This window comes from Cyprinodon tularosa, unplaced genomic scaffold (genome assembly GCF_016077235.1).
Source record: "Cyprinodon tularosa strain WSP-4 unplaced genomic scaffold, ASM1607723v1 ctg484, whole genome shotgun sequence".
NCBI classification, from domain to species: Eukaryota; Metazoa; Chordata; class Actinopteri; order Cyprinodontiformes; family Cyprinodontidae; genus Cyprinodon; species Cyprinodon tularosa.
Genome location: NW_024039212.1, coordinates 475,134 through 497,076, shown reverse-complemented (window position 1 = coordinate 497,076; position 21,943 = coordinate 475,134). Strand labels below are relative to the sequence as shown.

General features: G+C 40.0%; 1 protein-coding gene across 3 annotated transcripts in view; it reads right to left on the bottom strand.

Moving 5' to 3' along the window:
- p4ha2 (procollagen-proline, 2-oxoglutarate 4-dioxygenase (proline 4-hydroxylase), alpha polypeptide 2) overlaps positions 1–21,943 on the bottom strand; it is a 47,784-nt gene that overhangs the window by 935 nt on the left and 24,906 nt on the right. The window contains exons 9-15 of one of the 3 annotated variants that reach the window (XM_038302220.1): positions 21,716–21,786; positions 19,707–19,806; positions 19,108–19,161; positions 17,417–17,440; positions 17,255–17,320; positions 7,882–7,950; positions 7,532–7,628 (exon numbers count right to left, since the gene is read on the bottom strand). In XM_038302220.1, the coding sequence (XP_038158148.1) occupies positions 7,532–7,628; positions 7,882–7,950; positions 17,255–17,320; positions 17,417–17,440; positions 19,108–19,161; positions 19,707–19,806; positions 21,716–21,786 (481 nt within the window). Of the gene's footprint in view, positions 1–7,531; positions 7,629–7,881; positions 7,951–17,254; positions 17,321–17,380; positions 17,441–19,107; positions 19,162–19,706; positions 19,807–21,715; positions 21,787–21,943 lie in introns of all 3 variants that reach the window. The other 2 variants (XM_038302222.1, XM_038302221.1) reach the window with 2 other exon arrangements.

Sequence of the window (21,943 nt, the reverse complement as noted above, 5' to 3'; positions counted from 1 at the left end):
AAGCTACCACCTAAAGAATTATAGCAAACTAAGTTACACTAATGTGTTAAAAGTAGCTTAACTACATCAGAAGCTACTTAACGTTGTACCAACCTAATGTCAATTCAAAATGAGTCTGACACACTAGTTAAAATATTTATTAAAGATCAGCCAATGACATATCACAGTGTAAACATTGCTTTATGATCAGCATATTAAAATAAAAACTAAAGTAATTACTAGTAGACAAACTAGTAAACAATCTGCTGTTATTAGAACCAAATGAAAGGTACTGTGTAGTGTTCTACACACCGAGACATGGCTATGAGTTTGCATTAAATGGACATCTCTAGGGAAAACAAAACCCTACAAAAGACCTCAATTAAACAGTTGATTCAAGTAACAAACAAAACTGTTTACAAAAGAAGGTGAAAAAATAAAGAAGCTAATTAAGAGATACATATATATATATGTCTCACCATTTAATTTAATTTCTACCTACATATTTATTCATTGTATTTTTGGAGGCAATTAATTGAATGCTTATTTATTTATTTATTGAGCATTTATTTATTTATGTATTTATTTTATATACGGTAGAGCTGTTCCTCCATAAAAAATCTTATCTGTGCACAGCCTAAAAACAGATTTATGTAAACATCCTGTCAGGTAAACTAGGCCATGAAAATACAATATGGAAGTTTCACTACTGCTCTCTAATTAGAGTATCTTAGTGGCACATAGATATGGAAGAATTATCCTGCCATAATGCAAGAGCACATCATTTCAATTTGAGAAAAGAATTTCATCTTCTTGCTCTCAAAACTTATAATGCTCACACTCAAAACATGCGCTCTCTCTCAAATATTTTCTCTTCTCTCTTTGTTTCATCTCTCAGATTTAATGCTTCTTGCACAGATATTTTCTCCTCTCGCTTGCCTCCTTCTCTTCGCGCACAAACCGCACTCTGTTACGCTCGCAAATCCGTAGGCTCTGCTTGCGGATTTGTTTTGCTCTCTCAGACTGCAGTTGGATCGTTGCCTAGCAACCTTTCCAGCCAATAGAACGACAGCCTCGGAAAGGGTGCGCTTGTTTAACCCTACTGAGTGTGCCTGTGCTACTATGCTACTTATAAGAGCGTCAGCTGAAACTGCTATTTACAGTAGCTTGTGGCTGATTGTTGTTTCAAAATAGAAAACCTGGTTTCATTTCTTAGTTTTGCCCTGGATTTTGTAGCGTTTGTGGACGCTACGTCGCTACTTGATCAAAACAATAACGTCGCTACAGGAAAGTTACTTGATAAATAAAGCAGCGACGCTACGGTCAAGCTACTGGAAAATGTAGTTAAACTAATAGCTTCGCTACATGTAGCGGCGCTACTGCCCATCACTGCTTCTATAATACGGAGCATATTTTTGTTTAAAAGTACAGTCACTCTATTGGTTCGACTTTGCAGAGAAAAACCTAACTCTTTGATTTCATTTTAATTTAACCTTTTATGAACTTATTGAAAAAGGCTTTGTGTTTAATTGAGTAAAATTATATGTTCCTGTATTATTATGTTCCTCTACCTACAAGCACAACTTCTGACCTGTCTAGACAAGTTACCTAGTGAAGGGAGAAGTTTGGCAGAACACGAAGTACTTGGAATATAACATAATTGACAGACCCCCACATTTTGGTTGATTGATGGCATCTAACAATAACAATGCAGGAATCTGTGTATCTGAAGTTTAACCACAGAAGAATTCACTTTCTTCATGCCAGAATCCTTTCAACCTCAAAAAAAATAAATAAATAAATAAATAAATTATATATATATATATATATATATATATATATATATATATATATATATATATATATATATATATATATATATATATATATATATATATATATATATATATAAAAGGCATCTGTGGTGCCCGTGGTCATTGGGGCACTTGGGGCAGTGATGGTAACCAGGCAACTTAGCTATGGTAGCTTGGTCATCAACCTCTTCTATCCTCCTAGGAGCTATAGAAGAGTCAACAGATTGACCAACTGCCATCAAATCTTTCCTCTTCGCACTCAAGCTCAGCAGAATATCCTTTAATTTAAACAACCAAGCAACTGACATCTTAAGTTTGGCCCAGCATGAAAAATAATGGACAAACTTAGTAGTAGCATCATGAGGCTGTGTGTCATTGGTATTTATCAGGATATCCCTTTTCACTTCTGGGTCCTCAGAGCAAACAGGGTGGGGTTCAAAGGGCTCTGGCCACTCCTGCTCGGGCCTTCAGAGGAAATCCGAGCCATTTATCCACCTCTAGCATGACATAAAACTGTCTGCAGACAGACCTCTGGAGGCCTCATTTGCTGGATTGGACTTGGAGCTGATGTACCTCAACTGAAACACATCAGTAGCCTCTCTTATTGCAGCCACTATTTGCAACAAAGGTGTGAAATTGTTTGGTATCATTATTGATGTATCTCAACACCGTCTGACTCTGTCCAGAAGCTTGAGCTATTCAGCTGGATAGAGAGCTCCCTTTTCAACATTCTGTCCACCTTGACGGCCAACACAGCGGCAGTGAGTTCAAGGCGGGGAATTGCTGTCTGCTTTATTAGAGCTACTCTAGCCTTTCCAAACATGAATGCCAAATACACATTTCCGCCTTCATCTTGTAGTCTCAAATAAGACACTGTCCCATATCCATGACCATTACCATCTGCAAAATGATGCAACTGGGCAAGTAGACGCCCTTTAAAACTATTTGGCTCGATAGGATCATCCCAAGACAGATTTTGTCTATATGCTTCCTGCAACAACAACTTAGGTAACAGAGTGTAAGGTACCAAGAAGCCAAGAGGGTCATAGATTGAACTGACCATTGAGAGAATGCCATGCAAGTTAAAAGCTTAATGCATTACTCTTTTCACTCCAGCTGAGGCCCAGTGCTTTTTGTAAATGGTGTCAGTCACATACTTGTTCTAGCTGTTGATATTATCTGCTGCTCTCTTTCTTAAAGCACAATGGGCACAGCTTGGTGATGAGGCAGCTCCAAAGATATGCACTTTCATCTTGTGTTCAACTGGGCTGACTGATGCATCTCCTAATGGCCACCACAAGAAGCGGAGAAATTCCACATGTTTTCTCTGACACCTTCACCTGATGAAACATCAATGCAATGTTCACCTTTCGGAATTGGGTCAGCACACCAAAAGAGAATTGGTTAAATCCGGCCCCTGTAGCAGCTGGCTATTCCACAAGGTGCCTTTATAGCTTGCTCCACAATTAAACACGACTTGCAAGGTCCTCTTTTTTTTGGGTGGTAAACTCCGTGATGAGGCAGATACCACACACCTCCATCCTTAGGTTCCAGCTGGTCATGAGGAACAATTTTAGCATAGCATTTGTCAATCAGGTTAGTAACAAATGCTGTATATTCTTTCTTATAGGCCTTGTTCCTGTCAAATTTTCTTTTGAGGCTTTGAATGCATTGCTCTACAATACACCGGTTATTGATCATGATTATTTCATTCTTATTAAAAGGCAAATCCATGCAGTAATGTCTATCTTGGATACAAGCTGATTGTTCCCATATTTCCATGGACCTTGTGTCCTCAATTGACATTTCATGCTCTTCTTCCAGCGTCTTCTCACTGAACTCCATGTTGTATTGAGACACCAACAGCTCCTCCAATTTGACAATGGAAATCTATTTAGTGTAAACAGTAGGACAGCTCTTCTGGACACCATTTCCACTCCTTAAAGGTCTATTTATGACCCATCCTAATAGGTTTCTCACGGCATAGGGTCCATCACCTTTGCTGTTAATAATCTCCCATGGCTCCAGGAGCTTTGGTGTATTTGTCCCAATAAAAAGCCCAACATCAGCAACCAATACGGGGATCTTAATATATTTTTTTAAATATTCCCATTTCTCAACATCTTGCTGATGGGGAATGTTGGTCCTTGAAACGGGTATGGATTCTTGTATGTAGACCTCTGGAAGCTCTATGAAGTTATTTTCTTCCAGCTCAGAAATCTCTAGTCCAGAAACACAATGGCTAGGCACCAGTTTTTCTTGACCCATGATGCACAGCAGAATGTTGGACTTTTTACTCTCTAGGTTCAGATGGTAGACAAGACCACTGGTGATGAAAGTTGCTGTACTCCCAGGATCTAAGAAGGCATAAGTCTGCAGTACCATATCTCCTCTCTTAGACCCAACTTTTACCGGAACAATAGACAACGTACAGTCATGGTCCCCGGCCCCAGTACAAGCACCAACCTGGTGAGACACAAGCGCACTGCTTAATAATGGTTCTTCATTGTCTAAATGCAGAATAGTGGGGTGCTTTAGATAGAATTTGTCGCAGGTGAGAAGACTCCTGCATTCCTTACTAATGTGGCCAACCTTAAAGCATCCAAAACATACTCCTGTCCCTCTCAGGAATTCAATTTTCTCCTTATAAGAAATTCCTTGCAGTTCTTGGCAGTTTGATATTAAATGAGGCTGTTTGCAGTAAAGACGGGAGGATGAGGGAGGATTATTTGGGACAATTGGCTGCTTGTAAACTGTTGGAGCAGAGGCACTGCCCGGGATTGAGACTGATGTTACAAAGCTGCTGCCTTTGATGTTGGCCTTTAATGAGGATTTAGTCTTAAGTGGTCCTCTCATCATAGGGCTTGGCTTGGTGTCATAGATGTCTCCAAACAGTGGATGGGACAGGATCTTTACTTGTTGCTCAAGAAAGCTGACCATATCATTAAATGTGGCTTGGAAGCCTTGACACTCTTGCAGTTTATAAGCTGTTATTCTCCATCTTTCACAGATTTTATAGGGCAATTTCATGATTACTTGCCTTATATGACATAGAACATTCAACTCCTCCATGTACTGTATTTCTAACATTGCATTACAGCAGCCAGGTAAGAACAAGGCAAATTCCTGCAACATCCTCAGATTTTATGACTGGCCAGGCAAACACTTTCTCCATGTACGCAGAAGCAATTTGATGTTCATTTCCAAAGTGCTCCATTTGGAGTTCATTGCTCGCTGGTAGCCCTGCTGTGATGGCATGTGCATACAGCTCCTTAAAGCTTTAGCTTTCTTGGCTGCCCTGGTATATTATTTTAAAAAGTACAGACAGTCCTGATCATTGTTTGTCTTTTTTTCCCACACAATGTTCCAACGCTCTTAGGAAAAGAATACACTGTAAAGGATTGCCATCAAAAACTGGGATGGGTACAGATTACATAATCATTTGGAATTTATGGATAAATTAATTGTAGTTGCATTTGTACCTTGTGTCTTACTTGTAATTGTAGATCTGTTGGTTGAAAGGGAAAAGTTTTTGGGTTGACGTTTACAAAAAGGTAATCCATCCAACTTTGAATCTGTTCTAACAGCGCCATACAGTGGTTGTTTTGGGTGGTGTGGCTGATCTTCTGATTTTGTATTGCAGTAAACTTTTTTTTCACAGCTGGCGCAATGGGAGCAGTAGCAGTAAATACCAGTGCACGTGGTTGTATTCGGCACAAATTATTTCGCCTTTGGGTTAATTTCAGTGCGTCTTTGCTCTTTAAGTCCCTTACTGACATAAAAGTTCATTCTGTCTGACATGGATTTAGATTTTCCTCCAACACTACTGCTTTCCAACACAGAAAGGTGTGCAGCTGCAGCAGCTATTTGCGCATCCAGTTCCGCTTGTTCCTTTTGCTTTCTTATCTTATCAGCTTCCAGTCTATATATCTGCCCTAATTTCTTCAATTCATGTTTCCTTTTCAAAGCCTTTGCTTTTGCCTGTAAAGCTGCATGATTGGCTAAGGCTTGCTTACGAGCAGAGGAAGTGCTGGGCGCATGACTGCGCTTAGAACGCTTGTTGAAACGTTTAAAAACACTATCCTCAGGGTTTATGTTATCACTGACCACACCACAACCGTTCTCCACTTGAACGTTAGTGCCATTAAGTTCATTACACACTTATTTTCTTTCAACCAAGTGTGCACTTTATTCACAAACTCGTTATTTGCGGCTCCTTTCTCCTGAAACCAGGCATTTTGTTATTGTTGCTCGTCCTCAGGCAAATTAAAATTATTTCGCAGGGTACCATAGAGAGATAATGCTTTTCACATAGCGTATTGAACTTTTGTATGTATTGTTTAACCTCAGAATCATTTTTATTTGACAGCCACAACTCTGTTATTTTCGACTTTATTTTGCTTGTATGTTGAAACACTTCGCTTCTTTTTTTTTGCACCTTTTCAAGAGCATATACGGTTCCTTTTACGGTTCTAGTCCCTGACTGGAAAGAAGCACTAAAAAGATGCAAGAACTGTTGAGAGTCATGATCTGCTCTGATAGCTGGCCTTAATTGCTAATTTCACTCACCTGCCTAGTTTTGCCCAGTCCCTAATCATCTCTGATCTCATCCACCTGTAGGCTCTCTTTTATATTCGGTGTAGCCCAGCTATCCAGGCCAGATCAAGGTTTTGTGTCTTGTGTTCTGTTTGGTTCGTTTTTGGTTTAGTTCCAAGGTTTGTGTCCTGGTTCCTGGCAGCCAGAGGATTTAGGGGGTTTTCGTGTCTGTCTTTTCTTCTGTCTTGGTCCCTCTCCGAAGAGCCCTCAGGATTTTGGTTCGGAACGTGGAGAGTGTCAGTTTTATTCCAGTAAGCATAACTCCTAGGAGGGGACCAGTTTAAAGTCCTGCTGAAATCCTGGTTCCATGTCTCATCACAGCTTCCCTCTACCACTGAGCCTGCCTGTTTGCTTCTGTGCGTGTCTGTGTGGGCACACTTCTGTACCTGCCTGACTCTGGACTATGAACCTGCCTGAAAGCTCTGTAGATTTCTGGAAGTCTGGGCCTGCTGTTCCTGTTTGGTTGGAAACCTCTGATAAAGCATAGGTTTTCTGGATTCCTTAACTCTTACTGCCTGCTCTGTCTTCCTTTGACCTGGATCAGGCTCCTGCATCTTCCTAGGGCTGCAGCATCAGGGACGCTCTGAGCCACGCACCCTGCGTCTGGTTGTCAGCCCGTCGGCTGGATCGCACCCCTTTTTAGGGGGATGGACTGAACTGTGACACCAGGTAAGCGACTCAATGAGATTATCATCTTCTGTGAGATGATCGTGGTCACTAACCAGTGTTTCTTTCCACCAGAGAGTGTCAGTCATCTCCTGCAGCCGCCGCGAGCCGCGGATCCACAGCAGTGCACTGTGTTTCTATTCTGTTTTAATACAAGTTTTGAACTTTCCAACTGGCTGTCTCACTTTCCTACTGGGTCCATCTATCCCGTTTCCCGACAGTCGAGTATCTGATTTGGAAAATCAATTCGCACATGGTCAATGTGTCTGCTGAATTGTAAACACAAATAGCTTAGCACCTTCTTTAAAGCTCTGCTCTCCCCATTCAAATCCAGTACGGAGTAGGATTAAAGCACTATATGCTAACATTAGTTATATGAAGGGCCTGACTGATATCTGAATTTTGGGTACAAACTAGTGATACCACAATCATAAATGAGCCAATGTGAAATCAAATCACTGATTTCACAGACTTACCCCATTTACTGCCTACAAGCACTGGACATGCTGCATGTCTGGTTCTGTAGTCTCCTTCTCCACTTCTAAAAAGATTATACCAGAACACTGATGTTCCCTGTAGTCAAATGAAAACAGAATTATAGTAAAAATCATTGTTTATAATCAAGATTTTAAAAAGTTGAGCCACGGGAAACCAGCCTTTATCATCAGAATCATCAGCCTATTGTGGAGATTTTTTTTGCTTATCTTTTACAAAGAGAAATAAAAAATAAAAATAAAAAAAAACATTAAAGAAACTTTTATGTACCTAGTTAAAAAAAACCCAAACCAGCAAGACCATACTGTTCAGCACATTCCAGTTGTATTACCTTCTTTGGCCAGATTGCTGCACCAAAATCAGGGAAGACCGTAGCACCTCCTGCCTCAACATCACTCATCTGTGGGGAAAAAAAACACCAGATAAAAAAAATAAATAAATAAATTAGTTTTACCGCATTAAAAATACTAATACTACATATTTCTGGATAGTTATATTTATAAGCTATATTTATCTTCTATGCCTTTTTACATTGACCACTATTTTTAGTAAAAATGCAGTGGGAGTTTAACAGTCAGCCACCTCGTACTTGTCTGTAAACAAATACATGAAAATGTCTATATGTTGCAGAGTACGTCAGGCTTTTAAAGTGAACAGAGAAAAATTTATTTTCCATGTCACTGCATCTTTGAGCAGTGGCAATAACTGATGAATTCTGTTTCTGTAACACTTCAGGATTGTTTATGCAACGCTAACAAAATCGAATCACTTGAACCCTGGGTGGGGTTGACATTTGTGCAAAGTGAGGACAGCCAAGATAACGGTTCAGATTGAACTCTGACTTACGAATGTGTTCCACACTGTAAAAACGACAACTCAAAATTGTTCACCTTACTAAGATTTTTGCATTCACTGACAATAAAATTGCCAGTTAGAACTTGAACTGTCTGTTGTGAGCCAGTTGAACTCACTTTCATAAGTTTCTGATGAAAAGTTCATCTTATTCTATAAATTAAGTTGAGTTTACTTTGAAGTTGTAGTTGAGACCCAGTCCGAGCGAGGTCAACTTATCTGTGCATGCTCATTTCAAATTTGTCATGGCAACCGGCTGCTATGGGGTTTCTATGGATTTTCCCAGGAGCTCCCTACTAAAGTTTGCATCAGCCATCTGGTCCCTCTGCTGGCGGTAACTTTCCCTCGTCCAAGAGAAGAATAATGTTCCTTCTAACGGGTAAGCTAATCAAACTTTTCTATATGCATTTTATGTTTGTATTAGATTATTACTTGAAAAATGTGTGGTGCCGTTATGTTTATGAATGATGGAGTTGCTTTATGTACGTCTGCTTTGCTCATTGACTTGAAAACGAAACAGCGGCGGTGGTTATAGTTTGCATTGTTCCTCGTGACCATGTGCTGCAACCAGGGTAGTTTAAGGTAGCTCTTAACTTGCTATAACTGTGATGCAAAACTACGTTTGATACAGTAATTCAGGGCAGTCATAAGTAGCCGGTTAACGGCGGCAAATCGCCGTCTATAGCAGCTCTTGCCGCAGCCTACATTTCCCCGATTATAACTTCCCAAAAATATGGCGCGATATTTGTGCCTTTGGTTTGAGAGCGCAGGAGCAATCCGAGCGCGCAGCAAGACAACACGCGCGCGCTCAAAACCGGTGTCGTGCCAAGGTAGTTATCCCCGCGAAAATTTGTATCCCCTCGTCGGGAGCGCGCACGGAGTAGGAAGAACAACCCGAGTTAACTCCGCCTCAATTCCAACGTGCAGAACTTGAAATTTGAAAGGTTTTACGTGTATGAAAGTTGAGCTTTACTGTTTTATTCTTTACTTCACATGTTATAGCAGAATATCGCCAGTGATATTGATTTAAAACTAATAATAAAACAAACGTTTGCTTGAAAGCTGGTCGCTGACAGCAGTGTCTACTCCTCCCTCTGAAAGCAAACAGATCCTTGTTCTTTTCCATACATTCATTAAAAAAATCTCTCATTGTTTCACAGTGTCCAAATGTTCTCATCCTATTGAAAACCGTTGTAAACAATATACTTGTAATAAAAATGAAATAGAAAAGCGCACGTGTAATCATTAAAGACTATATGCAGAAGGAAAATAATTTTTTCCTGGTTGAAATTTAGTACTTAAATCTATATTTGTGTTTATACGAACTTACAATTTATCACTGTTGTACTATCCTTAATAAACAGTTTGTGTTCTAACATCAGCCGTTTTATTTCATCCCATATTGCCAGAATTGGCAATATGGGATGAAATAAAACCTGCTGTAATCTGTTCCCCCTGCCTAAATCAGACAAAAAAGGCCCCAGCTTTTTCATTTTTGGCTTATAAGTATCTTTTATGATGACAACTAACCCCTGAAACTTGCAGGGGCCTGCTATAATTTGCTATAATTTGTTCCCCCCCTTGTAACTTTAAGAAATAAAGGTCAATCAACTCCAAAGTTTCAGGGGTTAGTTGTCATCATAAAAGATGCTTATAAGCCAAAAATGAAAAAGCTGGGACCTTTTTTGCCTGATTAATCTCAGAATTCTGACTTTTTTTCTCAGAATTCTGAGATTAAAGTCAGAATTCTGAGAAAAAACTGACTTTTTTCCCATGTTAAACTGAAATAAAATTAAAAAATCAGTTAACTTAGTTTTTTTTTCAGTGGCCCTAATCCTCTTCATAACACTCTACTACTCTACATTGACTACCGTATTTTCACGACCATAAGGCGCACCGTACTAAAAGGCGCAGTCTCAGTTATGTGTGCCATTTCTGTATTTACCACACACATAAGGCGCACCGGACTATAGGGCGCGGGTTTTATATACCGGTAAATGTCCTCTACTACGTTTAAATACCTCTACTGCGTATTTAAAAATAGAGCGGGAGCAAAACTGAGTATGACTGTGCTTTATTCATGTATTTATTACAAAGTATTAATCAAACCTGGGAGCTGGCCGTGAGACAGACACATCGCTGATGACAGAGCACTGTGATCACTCCTCTGAAACACTTTATTGATGCGCCCTATGTGTGTTGCAACTGCGACTTTTGAGACCACCTCATTGAGGAGATGATGAAAGAGTGGCTGAGGGAGTTGATTGTAAGGAGACCAGGTGGTTTTTTTTCCACTCATCACCATCGCTGTTAATCTGACTCCATGCGTGCCCATCTCACAGCTGATGTGAAAAACATGGTGAAACAAATTAATGCTGTGCTCGCTGTGAACCGGACGCAGCAGGTGCAGCAGAAGCAGCGAGTTTACATGCAAAGTCAACGGTTGACGAGTGTATAGACGCAGCAAAAGGTCCCGCAGCGCGTTTTGAGCGTCGGGAGCGCGCCGCCAACGCGCTGCTGCTGCTCGAGATGGAAAAATTGAAGTTTTGCTGCTGGAAGCGCCGCATCAACCAATCAGAGAAGCTGATCTGGGAGCTGAAAGCGAGACAGACACAGCGCTCTGATGACATATGATATTAAAGCAAATGAAAGGGCTGGATGGATGAGGAGATGATGAAAGCGTGGCTGAGGCAGGTGTATGTGAGGAGACCAGGTGGTTTTTTCCACGCATCACCATCGCTTTCAATATGTGACTCCATGCGTGCCCATCTCACAGCTGATGTGAAAAACATGGTGAAAAAAAAATAAACGCTGTGCTCGCCGTTATCCCGGGGGTCTGACAAAGGAACTTCCACCGCTCGACATCGGTGTGAACCGGCCATTCAAAGTAAGGCTGCGAGCGGCGTGGGAGCGATGGGTGACAGACGGAGACCACAGTTTCACGATAAGTGGAAGGCAGCGCCGGGCAAGTTACGCCACTGTTTGCGGATGGATTGTTGATGCTTGGACTAACGTGTCTGCTGGCTCTGTTGTTCAAGCTTTTGCAAAAGCCGGCATTATTTCTGAGGAGCCGCCCGGCACGGAAAGTGACTCTGACAGCGAAGAAGGGGAAATTGGCATGTCTGATTTAGCACAGCTGTTTAATTCAGAAACAGAGGATGATGACTTTGATGGGTTTGATTAATACTTTGTAATAAATAGATGAATAAAGCACAATCATACTCAGTTTTGCTCCCGCTCTATTTTTCTACCTGAAAACTTAATTCAACAGCAGCCTCTGGGCCGGGTCTCCTCCGCGTATACCGCGGTGGCTGGCAGGTGTTTTTCATCTAAATAATCTAAATCTTGCAGCTATATTTGCTGTGATCAGTGGGAATAAAGTAGTTTTAATATGTTTTTAAGTGAGAAAGTCCACCTGAAAACTTAATCATTGCAGTCAGTTCATCCAGATTATCTATTTCTGTCGGAGGCGCTCAGACCCCCACATACCAGCGGTACACCGACAGTAGAAATCCCTTCATCAGCAGCCCCTAGGTCGGGCAGCCTGCGGGTTCACCGCGGTGGCTGGCAGGTGTTTTTCATCTAAATAATTTAAACTGCAGGCACCAGGATACCGGCAATAAAAGCGAACATATTCCGTCGGCAGATTTCAGGATTTTAAGTTAATTTAGGAGTGATCACAGCGCTGTGTCATCTGCGATGTGTCTGTCTCACGGCCAGCTCCCAGGTTTGATTAATACTTTGTAATAAATACATGAATAAAGCACAATCATACTAAGTTTTGCCCCCGCTGTATTTTTAAATATGCTGTAGAGGTATTTAAAGGTAGTAGAGGACATGTACCTGTATATAAAAAACGCACCCTATAGTCCGGTGCGCCTTATGTGTGTGTTAAATACAGAAATGGCACACATAACTTAGACTGCGCCTTTTAGTATGGTGCGCCTTATGGTCATGAAAATACGGTAGGCACGATGATAATCTGGATGAACTGAATGCAATGATTAAGTTTTCAGGTGGCCTTTCTCACTTAAAAACATATTAAAACTACTTTATTCCCACTGATCACAGCAAATATAGCTGCAAGATTTAAATTATTTAGATGAAAAACACCTGCCAGCCACCGCGGTGAACCCGGAGGAGACCCAGCCAAGAGGCTGCTGTTGAATTATTTTTCAGGTAAAAAAATAGAGCGGGACCAAAACTGAGTATGCTTGTGCTTTTTTCATGTATTTATTACAAAGTATTAATCAAACCATCAAAGTCATCATCCTCTGTTTCTGAATTAAACAGCTGCGCTAAATCAGAAATGCCAATTTCCCCTTCTTTGCTGTCAGAGTCACTTTCAATGCCGGGCGGCTCCTTGGAAATGATGCCGGCTTTTGCGAAAGCTCGGACAACAGAGCCAGCAGACACGTTAGTCCAAGCATCAACAATCCATCCGCAAACTGTGGCGTAACTTGCCCGGCGCTGCCTTCCACTTATCGTGAAACTGTGGTCTCCGTCGGTCATCCATCGCTCCCACGCCGCTCGCAGCCTTACTTTGAACGGCCGGTTCACACCGATGTCGAGCGGTTGAAGTTTCTTTGTCAGACCTCCCGGGATAACGGTGAGCACAGCGTTCATTTGATTCACCTTTTTTCCCCCACATTGGCTGTGAGATGGGCACGCATGGAGTCACAGATTAACAGCGATGGTGATGCGTGACCAGGGAGGTGAATGTAAGGTGACCACCTGGTCTCCTTACATTCACCTCCCTCAGCCACTCTTTCATCATCTCCTCATCCATCCAGCCCTTTTCATTTGCCTTAATATCATATGTCATCAGAGCGATGTGTCTGTCTCACGGCCAGCTCCCAGGTTTGATTAATACTTTGTATTAAATACACCTTGCAGCTATATTTGCTGTGATCAGTGGGAATAAAGTAGTTTTAATATGTTTTTAAGTGGGAAAATCCACCTGAAAACTGGATAATAAAAGCAAACATATTCTGTCGGCAGGTTAAGTTAATTTAGGCGTCAATAAACTGTTTTAGAGGAGCGATCACAGCGCTCTGTATATGTGTATCATCAGCGATGTGTCTGTCTCGCTGTCAGCTCCCAGATCAGCTTCTCTGATTGGTTGATGCGGCGCGTCAAGCAGCAAAACTTAAATTTTTCCAGATGCTTAAACGCTCCCGATGCGCTGCGCCTGCTGCTCAAAACGCGCTGCAGGACCTTTTGCTGCGCCTATACGCATATACACTTTGCACGTAAACTCGCTGCTTCTGCTGCACCTGCTGCGTCCGGTTCACACCGATGTCGAGCATCGGCATGCATGGAGTCACAGATTAACAGCAATGGTGATGAGTGGAAAAAAAACACCTGGTCTCCTTACATTCAGCCACTTTTTCATCATCTCCTCAATGAGGTAGTCTCAAAAGTCCACAGTAACAACACACATAGGGCGCACCGCACCAAAGGGCGCGCAGCACATTTTGAGGGGAAAAAAAGACGTTTATATGCGCCTTATAGTGGTGAAAATATGGTAGTTTTCTACAGAACATTATTTTAGTGGTGTTTTTGTTTTGTCAGGCCACTGATGCAGATGATGAGCAGACAAAAAGCATCAAGATCGGTGTCCTCACAGTGCTTAATGATGATGATGATGCAGTCATTACTATTGCCCTCGTGTTGGAGGAAGCCATTGTCCTCAAAGACATCCCAGACACCCCGCCTGCGCTTGCATTTCTTTTTGGCCTGCTGTATGCCCTCAACATGGAGTTTCCAAAAGCCAGCAGGTATACTTTTGAAACTATCCAGCACATTTTCATGGAAATGTCCACCAATTGCTCACAGCGTGTCCGAAGCTTCAAGACCAAGCTGTTAGACCAGGTATTCATTTTCCATGGGGAAGATTTCTTTTATGTCTTCATTTATTTTGTTTGGATATTTTGTAATTCTTCACATAGACCACCTTATAATTTCTATGTTCTTTTGATTTCCCCAACTTATTGACATGTGCCTTATTTGTTCTGGATATGAGCTTTATTTAGACTAAAAACAAATAATTTATTTGTAGCTGTCATAACTGTCAAGAGACTTGTGTATTGATCAGTAGTAGCAAACCGTTCACCATTACTGAGGTTCTTCATGTTATTCTTTCTACTTGAATGGCTGGGGTGAAACTTCACTAAACTATGGGGTAACACTTGAGCCAAACTTACCCAATAGCGGCCCTTAGGAAAATGATATCTAAACTGCAAAACCTCATCAAATTTCATAAAACCATTATCAGATCCACGGGAGAAAAACAAACCACAAATCAAATTCTGGATCAGATAACAGCCATCCTGAACAAAGTCTGACAGTCTGATGTTCTTCTATCAGATGTTTCCATTACTCTACCACCCCTACAAATCCAGATCACAGCCAACAGTCTTGACGTCAGTCCTCCCGCTCCTGAATTGATCTCAGGTGAGCTCTCCTCCTGAAGCTCCTATGTCATTGAGTCTGCTGGTTGTTGATTGCCACAATGGCAGACCATGATTTCTCAGAGAAATTTTCTGTGCTATTTTTACTTATGAAAGCCGAACAAAACCGTAGATATCTCTGGGTTCACAGATTCTCCGATATTATTCTCCGAAGATGGTGTAAGTACGGGGAATATCACCAACTCCTCCAGGAACTTTTTCAGTGGTACCATTTGCAGCCGTACTTTTGCTTATCGGTGACCCACTTCAGGGCCCTGCCGTCCCATATTGTAGGAGGAATCACCCCAAAAAACAGAGGGTTAGGCGAGACAGCGTTCTGGATCTCAGACAGGAGCAGCAGGAAATCGGTGCAAGAACACCAGTAGAGAAAAAAATAGAACCATCTTTAACTATGGAAGATCAGAGGACTCCTCTGGGTAATCAGCACACTAATGCAAGGAGAGGAGGCAGAGCGAGAAGCCCGCTGGGGCAAACGCATGTGTTGGCAACCTATGGTAGCCAACTGCTTTGGCCGCAGCAGCAGATTGTCTACCCGCAAGATACATCACTGAAGGCGGTGTAGAGATTACAGCTGCCCGGGAGTATGACAGTTCTATATTGGAGAAGCCAGCCATGGAAGCAGAGTTAGGAGAGGCTACAGGTTGCTGGATGTAGCCTCTAAGCTAACTGCGCTAGATGAAAGGAAATCCATACAGGATCAGAGAAGCATGGCCCACTGACACAAGCGGAGCTTGGGAAAGAAGGCCTCGTCTGCGCTGACGAAATAGTCCTTATTGGGCTAAACTGAAATAGCTTTTTTAAAAGCCATTTTAAACCCTCTTAAAAGCATCCCCACTTCATCCTGTGTCAAGATTATTATATCTTTTTCCATTTTCCATTTTTAATTTTTAAAAAGGCTAATCTCCGCTGCGCTCCTTCACTGTAGCTCACAGCCACATCTGGTCCCTGGCTGGATTTTGCGATGCGAATGTAAACAAAAGTTCAGATTTTTCAACTTAATTTGCAGGCAAAGTACCGATCAGACGTGGCCAACTTCGTCAAAAATCATGTTGTTCAACTTCCATACATTCACCACTGTCGCCTCATGCCGCTTTGTTTCGCTGCAGATCTGCCATTCTACATTGAGATAAAATGGTAATCATTAGCTGCAGACTTTTTGTTCGGTGGGAACATGCATTTATGAGGTGGAGCCTTTAAATCTCTACCTTAGTCATGACTTTCATTTGGTTGTCATCAAATATCAAGCTCTCTCCCTTCCACCTCACAGAACTTGTGCTTTGCGATTGTGCTATCAACCTTCTCCTGGAGAACCTCTACCTTTCTTCAGATACAGCATCACTGTTTACTCCAAGCTGCATGCTGAACCTTAGTCGTCGTAATCCTTTAAAGGTACCTCCTATTGTTCCTTGGAAACATCCTGGAAAATTGAACAACCCTTTAGTGTTTAATTCCTCATTGTTCTCAAGATTTCAAGGCTTCTCTTAGTCCCTAAATCTCTGCCATCCAACACTTCCCCCCCACACTCATCATTCTGTTAATATACAAGGAAAAACATGCTGCATCCACTCCCTTACCCTGACACCATCTTCTTCTTCGCTTGCACGATAGCCCCTTCAAACATAATTAATGTGAAAAGTCCTATGCACACTATGAGTTATACCATGTTGAAAAACATTGAATTGGCTTTAAAAATGTAAAACTTAACGTGGGATTAACGTTTAGTTAATGCCCTTTCAAGACAAAATCTTCGTGTTTTAATCTTGTGGTAGTGCAAACGTTCACAAAGACGTGTCCTCACAGCATGCTAGGAAATTTAACACATCCCAGCACCATATGCTGTTATCTGCCATTAGATGGCTAATCACTCACTGTGTAGTGATTTGTCTTTATTTCATTGAAATTTCAAAAAATAGCAACGTTTGTTTTTCTTTAGACCACTTTCTGTGACGAGCAACCCCAGTCTGCAATTGTACATGTCCGCGTTTTTGCGCAAATTGAGTTCCATGTCAGTCATCGATTGGCTCCATCTGAACAACAGTTTAAAAACAAACATCACAGATAAAGCATCTGCCTCACTGAGAAATAAACTAGTGAAACTATAGAAATGTTTAAAGAAACATCGCACACACAGTAGGATTATCTAATAAGAGCATCATGAGAGCCACCCTGATAATCAAGGCATCTCGGAATGAGGAAATTGGGGCAATGATCTACAAAATTCAACCAACTAAACTTACTATGGATAACTTTTACATCTGCAACCGAGCAAATGGATTCTAATCATCGTTTCTCCTGGCTTGAAATAGTGATTTGAAACAAGATCTCAAGCGGCTTCTACATCTCGTCAACAATCAGTGGCGACCGAACGCTTGTACTTACGTAGTTTAAAAATGTTGCCAAGCGATTTCCAGTGCCTAACCTTTTGAAAGCATCAGGCTCGTCTTTCTATGAAAAAAATTTAAGAGAAAAAAATTCAAAATAAAAACAGGCCACATCATTACTTACATAATTTAGGAAGGTAGCAAGTCTATTTCCATCGACCTTGAGAGTGCTGTCAAAGGGGCGCTGCAACAGATGTTTATATGTTTAACTCATTATCTGAAACACTTTGAAAAAGCCTGCCACTTACGGCACACCGTACTTAAGTTTAGGTTCAAATTTTATTCTTCACTTTTTATCATAAAGGCATACTATGCGGATATTGTCTTAAATAAAACATGTCACAGTGAATTTGTAATCTTACTCATGCTTTGATCGATTCATTTCAGAAGACTTCTGCTTCTGTCTTGCATGATATAAACTTTTTAGTAAAACTGTTGGCAACTGAAACAAACAATTAAAAAGGTATAGAGTAAAATAAAATAAAAATTAAACCGTACAAAAAGAGCATTGTGTGCCAACTTAATAAAATGACTTGTTGAGACATAAAAACAGACAAAAAATAACCAACCTTAAAGGGGAACACCGTTTTTTTTTTTTACATTGGGCCCTTGATTTTACGTTAATACATCATGTTCTTATCACCCATATAAGTTTTGTGTCATTTGGAGCTGTTCTGAAGATATTCCGTTAGGTTATATCCAAGTAACGTCTTCCTTTGGGCTAGGAGTTGAAGGCACAAACTAAACTGTTCGTAATTTATCATTTATGGTACGCCAGCATTGATAACATGAAGGCGAATCACGGCCCCCCAGACATCCGCAGTTATATTTATTATATTTATTTTTTTTCAAAACAAAGCGGAGTGTGTATGACGTCATCTCCCGAATATCTTCAGAACAGCTCCAAATGACACAAACCTCATATGGGTGAGTAGAACATGATGTAATAACGTAAAATCAAGAGCCAAATGTAAAAAAAAAAAACGGTGTTCCTCTTTAAGTGCAATTAAAATGAAACTCTAAAACAGCACAAATATTCATCTTTCTCCTAATAAAATCTCTTGGCTATCATATCTCTTAGTGGTCAGATATCAAATCAAGTCTAGCAGAAGCAGTGAGACTGCTGATCTTTTAAGCTTAAAGGTATAGTGGAAGATCCAAAAAAAGTCCAGTGGATTGTTTTTCATTTTCTTTTTTTGGAATGACTATGACGTTGATGAATGAGAATCTTTACCAGCATATAGTAGAAGATTCCTTGTTGATCACCAAAATATGAAAGAGGTTCAAATGTAAGACAAAATGATCAGATTTAGGCCAAATTAGTCTTCCCAGAGTCTGATCTGGTCACATGACACTGGGCATCTCTTTTTTTCTCCAGATTTGAGGCACATTTCCTGCACAGTGTAAACTGTGCTAATAAGGAGGTATTAAAAATAAAGCATTGCAATTCCACTTCTGAATGTTTTAAATTAAAGAGGAAGGATTTAAAACTACGTAATCTGTTTTAAATCCAACTTTTCTTTCCTTTACTTCGGGTAAGTTAGGTTGTTGCCAGATGCATTAATAGGATTTTCAGCTTAGCCCATATATGTCGAGTATTATTACATAGTGTAAAAAACTTTTTCTACATAATATAATAAAGCATGGTATTATATAATAAATATCATAAAAAGTAAAAAATAAAAACAATATCATATAATGATACATGCAAGACCTTTTAAAACTGCGATTAACAGCAGAGATCATGTAAAGACTAGAATCAGGCTCAATCCAAAATTAAACATTGTAAAGATCCCATGCAATTTTCAGATTTCTCTTACCACCAAAATGCCCCTGAAAAGCTAAACTTACCCTTGAGAAGTCAAAATGTGGCTCATACTGTCCTCCAACACCATAGTTAGCAACCTGATGAGTCCATGACAACAGAGTTAATTAAAAGAAGAAAAGAAAATGAAATTTTTAAGTTTACATGTTCCATTTCTTTAAATGTTTCAATGTTTTTACAATACTGTACATGTTAGGGAACCAGACTCCAGCTGTTCTTATATATGCTGGCTGTTTAAAATAAGGTTAAATGATGCTATCACTACTTGGTTTGAACTGGTTCCAGATTTCTGTTTGTTAGATGCATAGTGAGTAATTCAGATTGTAATGACTTAACCTTGAGTTAGAATTGTATCACATCCATGCCCGCAGGCTTTATCCTCTGATGTAATCGAGTTGATTGAAATCTTTAAGGGTTAATTGATAAGCCATAAATGATCAAACACTCTATGGCTTTTATTTTTTACTAAGATAAAATGACACAGTGACACCTCTTTGGCCACACAATGTAAACTCTAAAGGAAAAAAAATTACCTAAAGTTATGTTCATTGGTAGGAGTCAGCAATGGGGGTTTTGAGGTGTGCAAAGTAAATTTATATGACTGTAAAAACAAAGGGACGCTTACCTGGAGTAACTCTGCAGTTTCTACTGTGAGGCCAGTGATGTCTTGTATTCTCTGATTAACCCTTTCAATCACAGGGTCCTCCTCTCCTTCCAACCATGCACTGAAGAAAGAAACAAATATTATATGCACCTATCCAGGAAGTCCATATTAAATGTTTAACGGCAGCCTATCCAGATTCATTCTTATCTTTTACTGTTAAGCCTTCAAAATAAAATCACCAAAAAAGACATGTTTAAATAAATAATGATTTTTTTCAAGAAGTAATAACAATAATACTCATGAGGAGTTAAAGTCATTATAACTTCTAAAAATGTATCTAGCCGTCAAAACTCACAGGTAAGGTATTGGTTAATTATCTCTGTGCCTGGCTTGGAAAAAAACTTTTTTTTTTTTTTTTTTTACAATGTTGCTGTTTGGAAGTGCTATATAACCATGGCCTTAAAAAGGACAGTAAGTAATTATTTTGGATTTTTATTAGCAAAACATCCAATATTGCTTTCATAAAAACATCTACCAAACTTTAAACTATTCTCATCTTTAGTAATGAGTTCTTATGAATGAATAAATAGGTTGTAGTGCACCCAATGGAAGAAAGTTTGATTACGGTAGCTAACTTGGTAGCTGTAAAGTAGATTTATGCTTGACGTAAGTACGTTCCGTACGAATAATGAGACGTGCGGACACCACATCTGCAAATTTTATGTGTCCTGCGGCTTTTCCATTTGTTCCTAACAGCGTCACTAGAAGTTTTTAATTGATGGATTTTCCAATTAAACGGGCTGTTCTTTTTCTGCTCAAACCGAACACTCCACACCTCAATACTTACAGAACCCATAAAGAACAAGCAGAAAAATTCTAAAAGAAACACAAAATACACATTGAAGAGGACATGGATTAGGTAAACGAGCACATGCTGAGCACGTGTGAGACTAAGCTGTGTACAGTATATTTCCAAGGAGCTTAAATGTAATAAAAGTTTTATTCAGTGATCATGTGCAGTACAGAGCCTGTGGATAAGACATATTAGCTGGCTTTTAAACACACGTCATGGAACATGACGTTTTTGGACGATGAATGAAATACATTAAATCACTTGTGAGATGACGGAGAAGTGAACTAAAAATAAGCAACTGGAACATTTAATGTTATGAATACTTCTCTGTCTTTGATGGAAAATTAGGTTTCGACATAAAGGAAGTTTGTAAATTAATATAAGCGCTCAAATTCATTTTCTTTGCATTTCAGGAAGAAATCTGCTTTAAAATTGTTCTGGAATGGCTGTACTTGGAAAATAGAGCAACCAGCTAAGTTGTACATTGGTCATTATGTGAGACTAGTTTATCGAAATGTGACCACAACTGTCTCCACAATGAATCAAATAGGACAGTATACCACAGTACAGTAAAGTCCAAACTGGTTCATAATTCAAAGTAGATAAATCCCTTAAGGCCCACTGCCAGAGCTAATATCCAGACCTATGTGTCTTTGCTTTCTAAAAGCTAGGCATTTTTCACTCTTCCTTTTTACCTTGTTGTCCTCAAAGGTCAGGCCCTTAATTTGTACCAAGGTTCTCCTCACATTATTTTTAATTGGTCCTATCTCAATATTTTGTTTAATTTTTATCCAAAATTCCTCTTTCCCCATATCTCTTTGAGAACATTTTTTTTCAATGTAATCGCCCATCACTACGTGTTGATTCTCCTTGGTTTAAGCTGTATAAAACTTATTATTTACTCTTATTACAAGCGCAGTGCCACAAATCCCACAAAGTTCCGTTTATTTTGATCAGATTATCATAAAACAGACTAAATCTAAACATTTGGGCTGAGACTCTCAGATTATAACACTGTTTACTCGCTGCATAAGAGAATCTGTTTTATGGTTTATAAATACGTTAATAAAAGCCACCAACAATAGGACTAAAGTCACACGTAGAAAAGCAGGGTGCTTCTTAAGAGCCACCTAACAAATATGTTTTTTACATATTAGTGACCAAAGTGAGTACTGACCTTTTTGACACTCTGTAGTTGGCTGTGGTGAGAACTCCTGTTTTGGGATCACGGACTGTAGCTCTGGCCAGCTTAAAGAAAACAACAAAAAGTACACAATAAATTCCATAACAGAGGAAATAATCTAGCTTTTCCTTTGTTGCCACAAAACTTTTAGGTAGCAAGTTGGAAAAAAAAAAGACACCATCCTGGATTGAAATATCAGCTGTGCTGCTGCCTTCAACATCT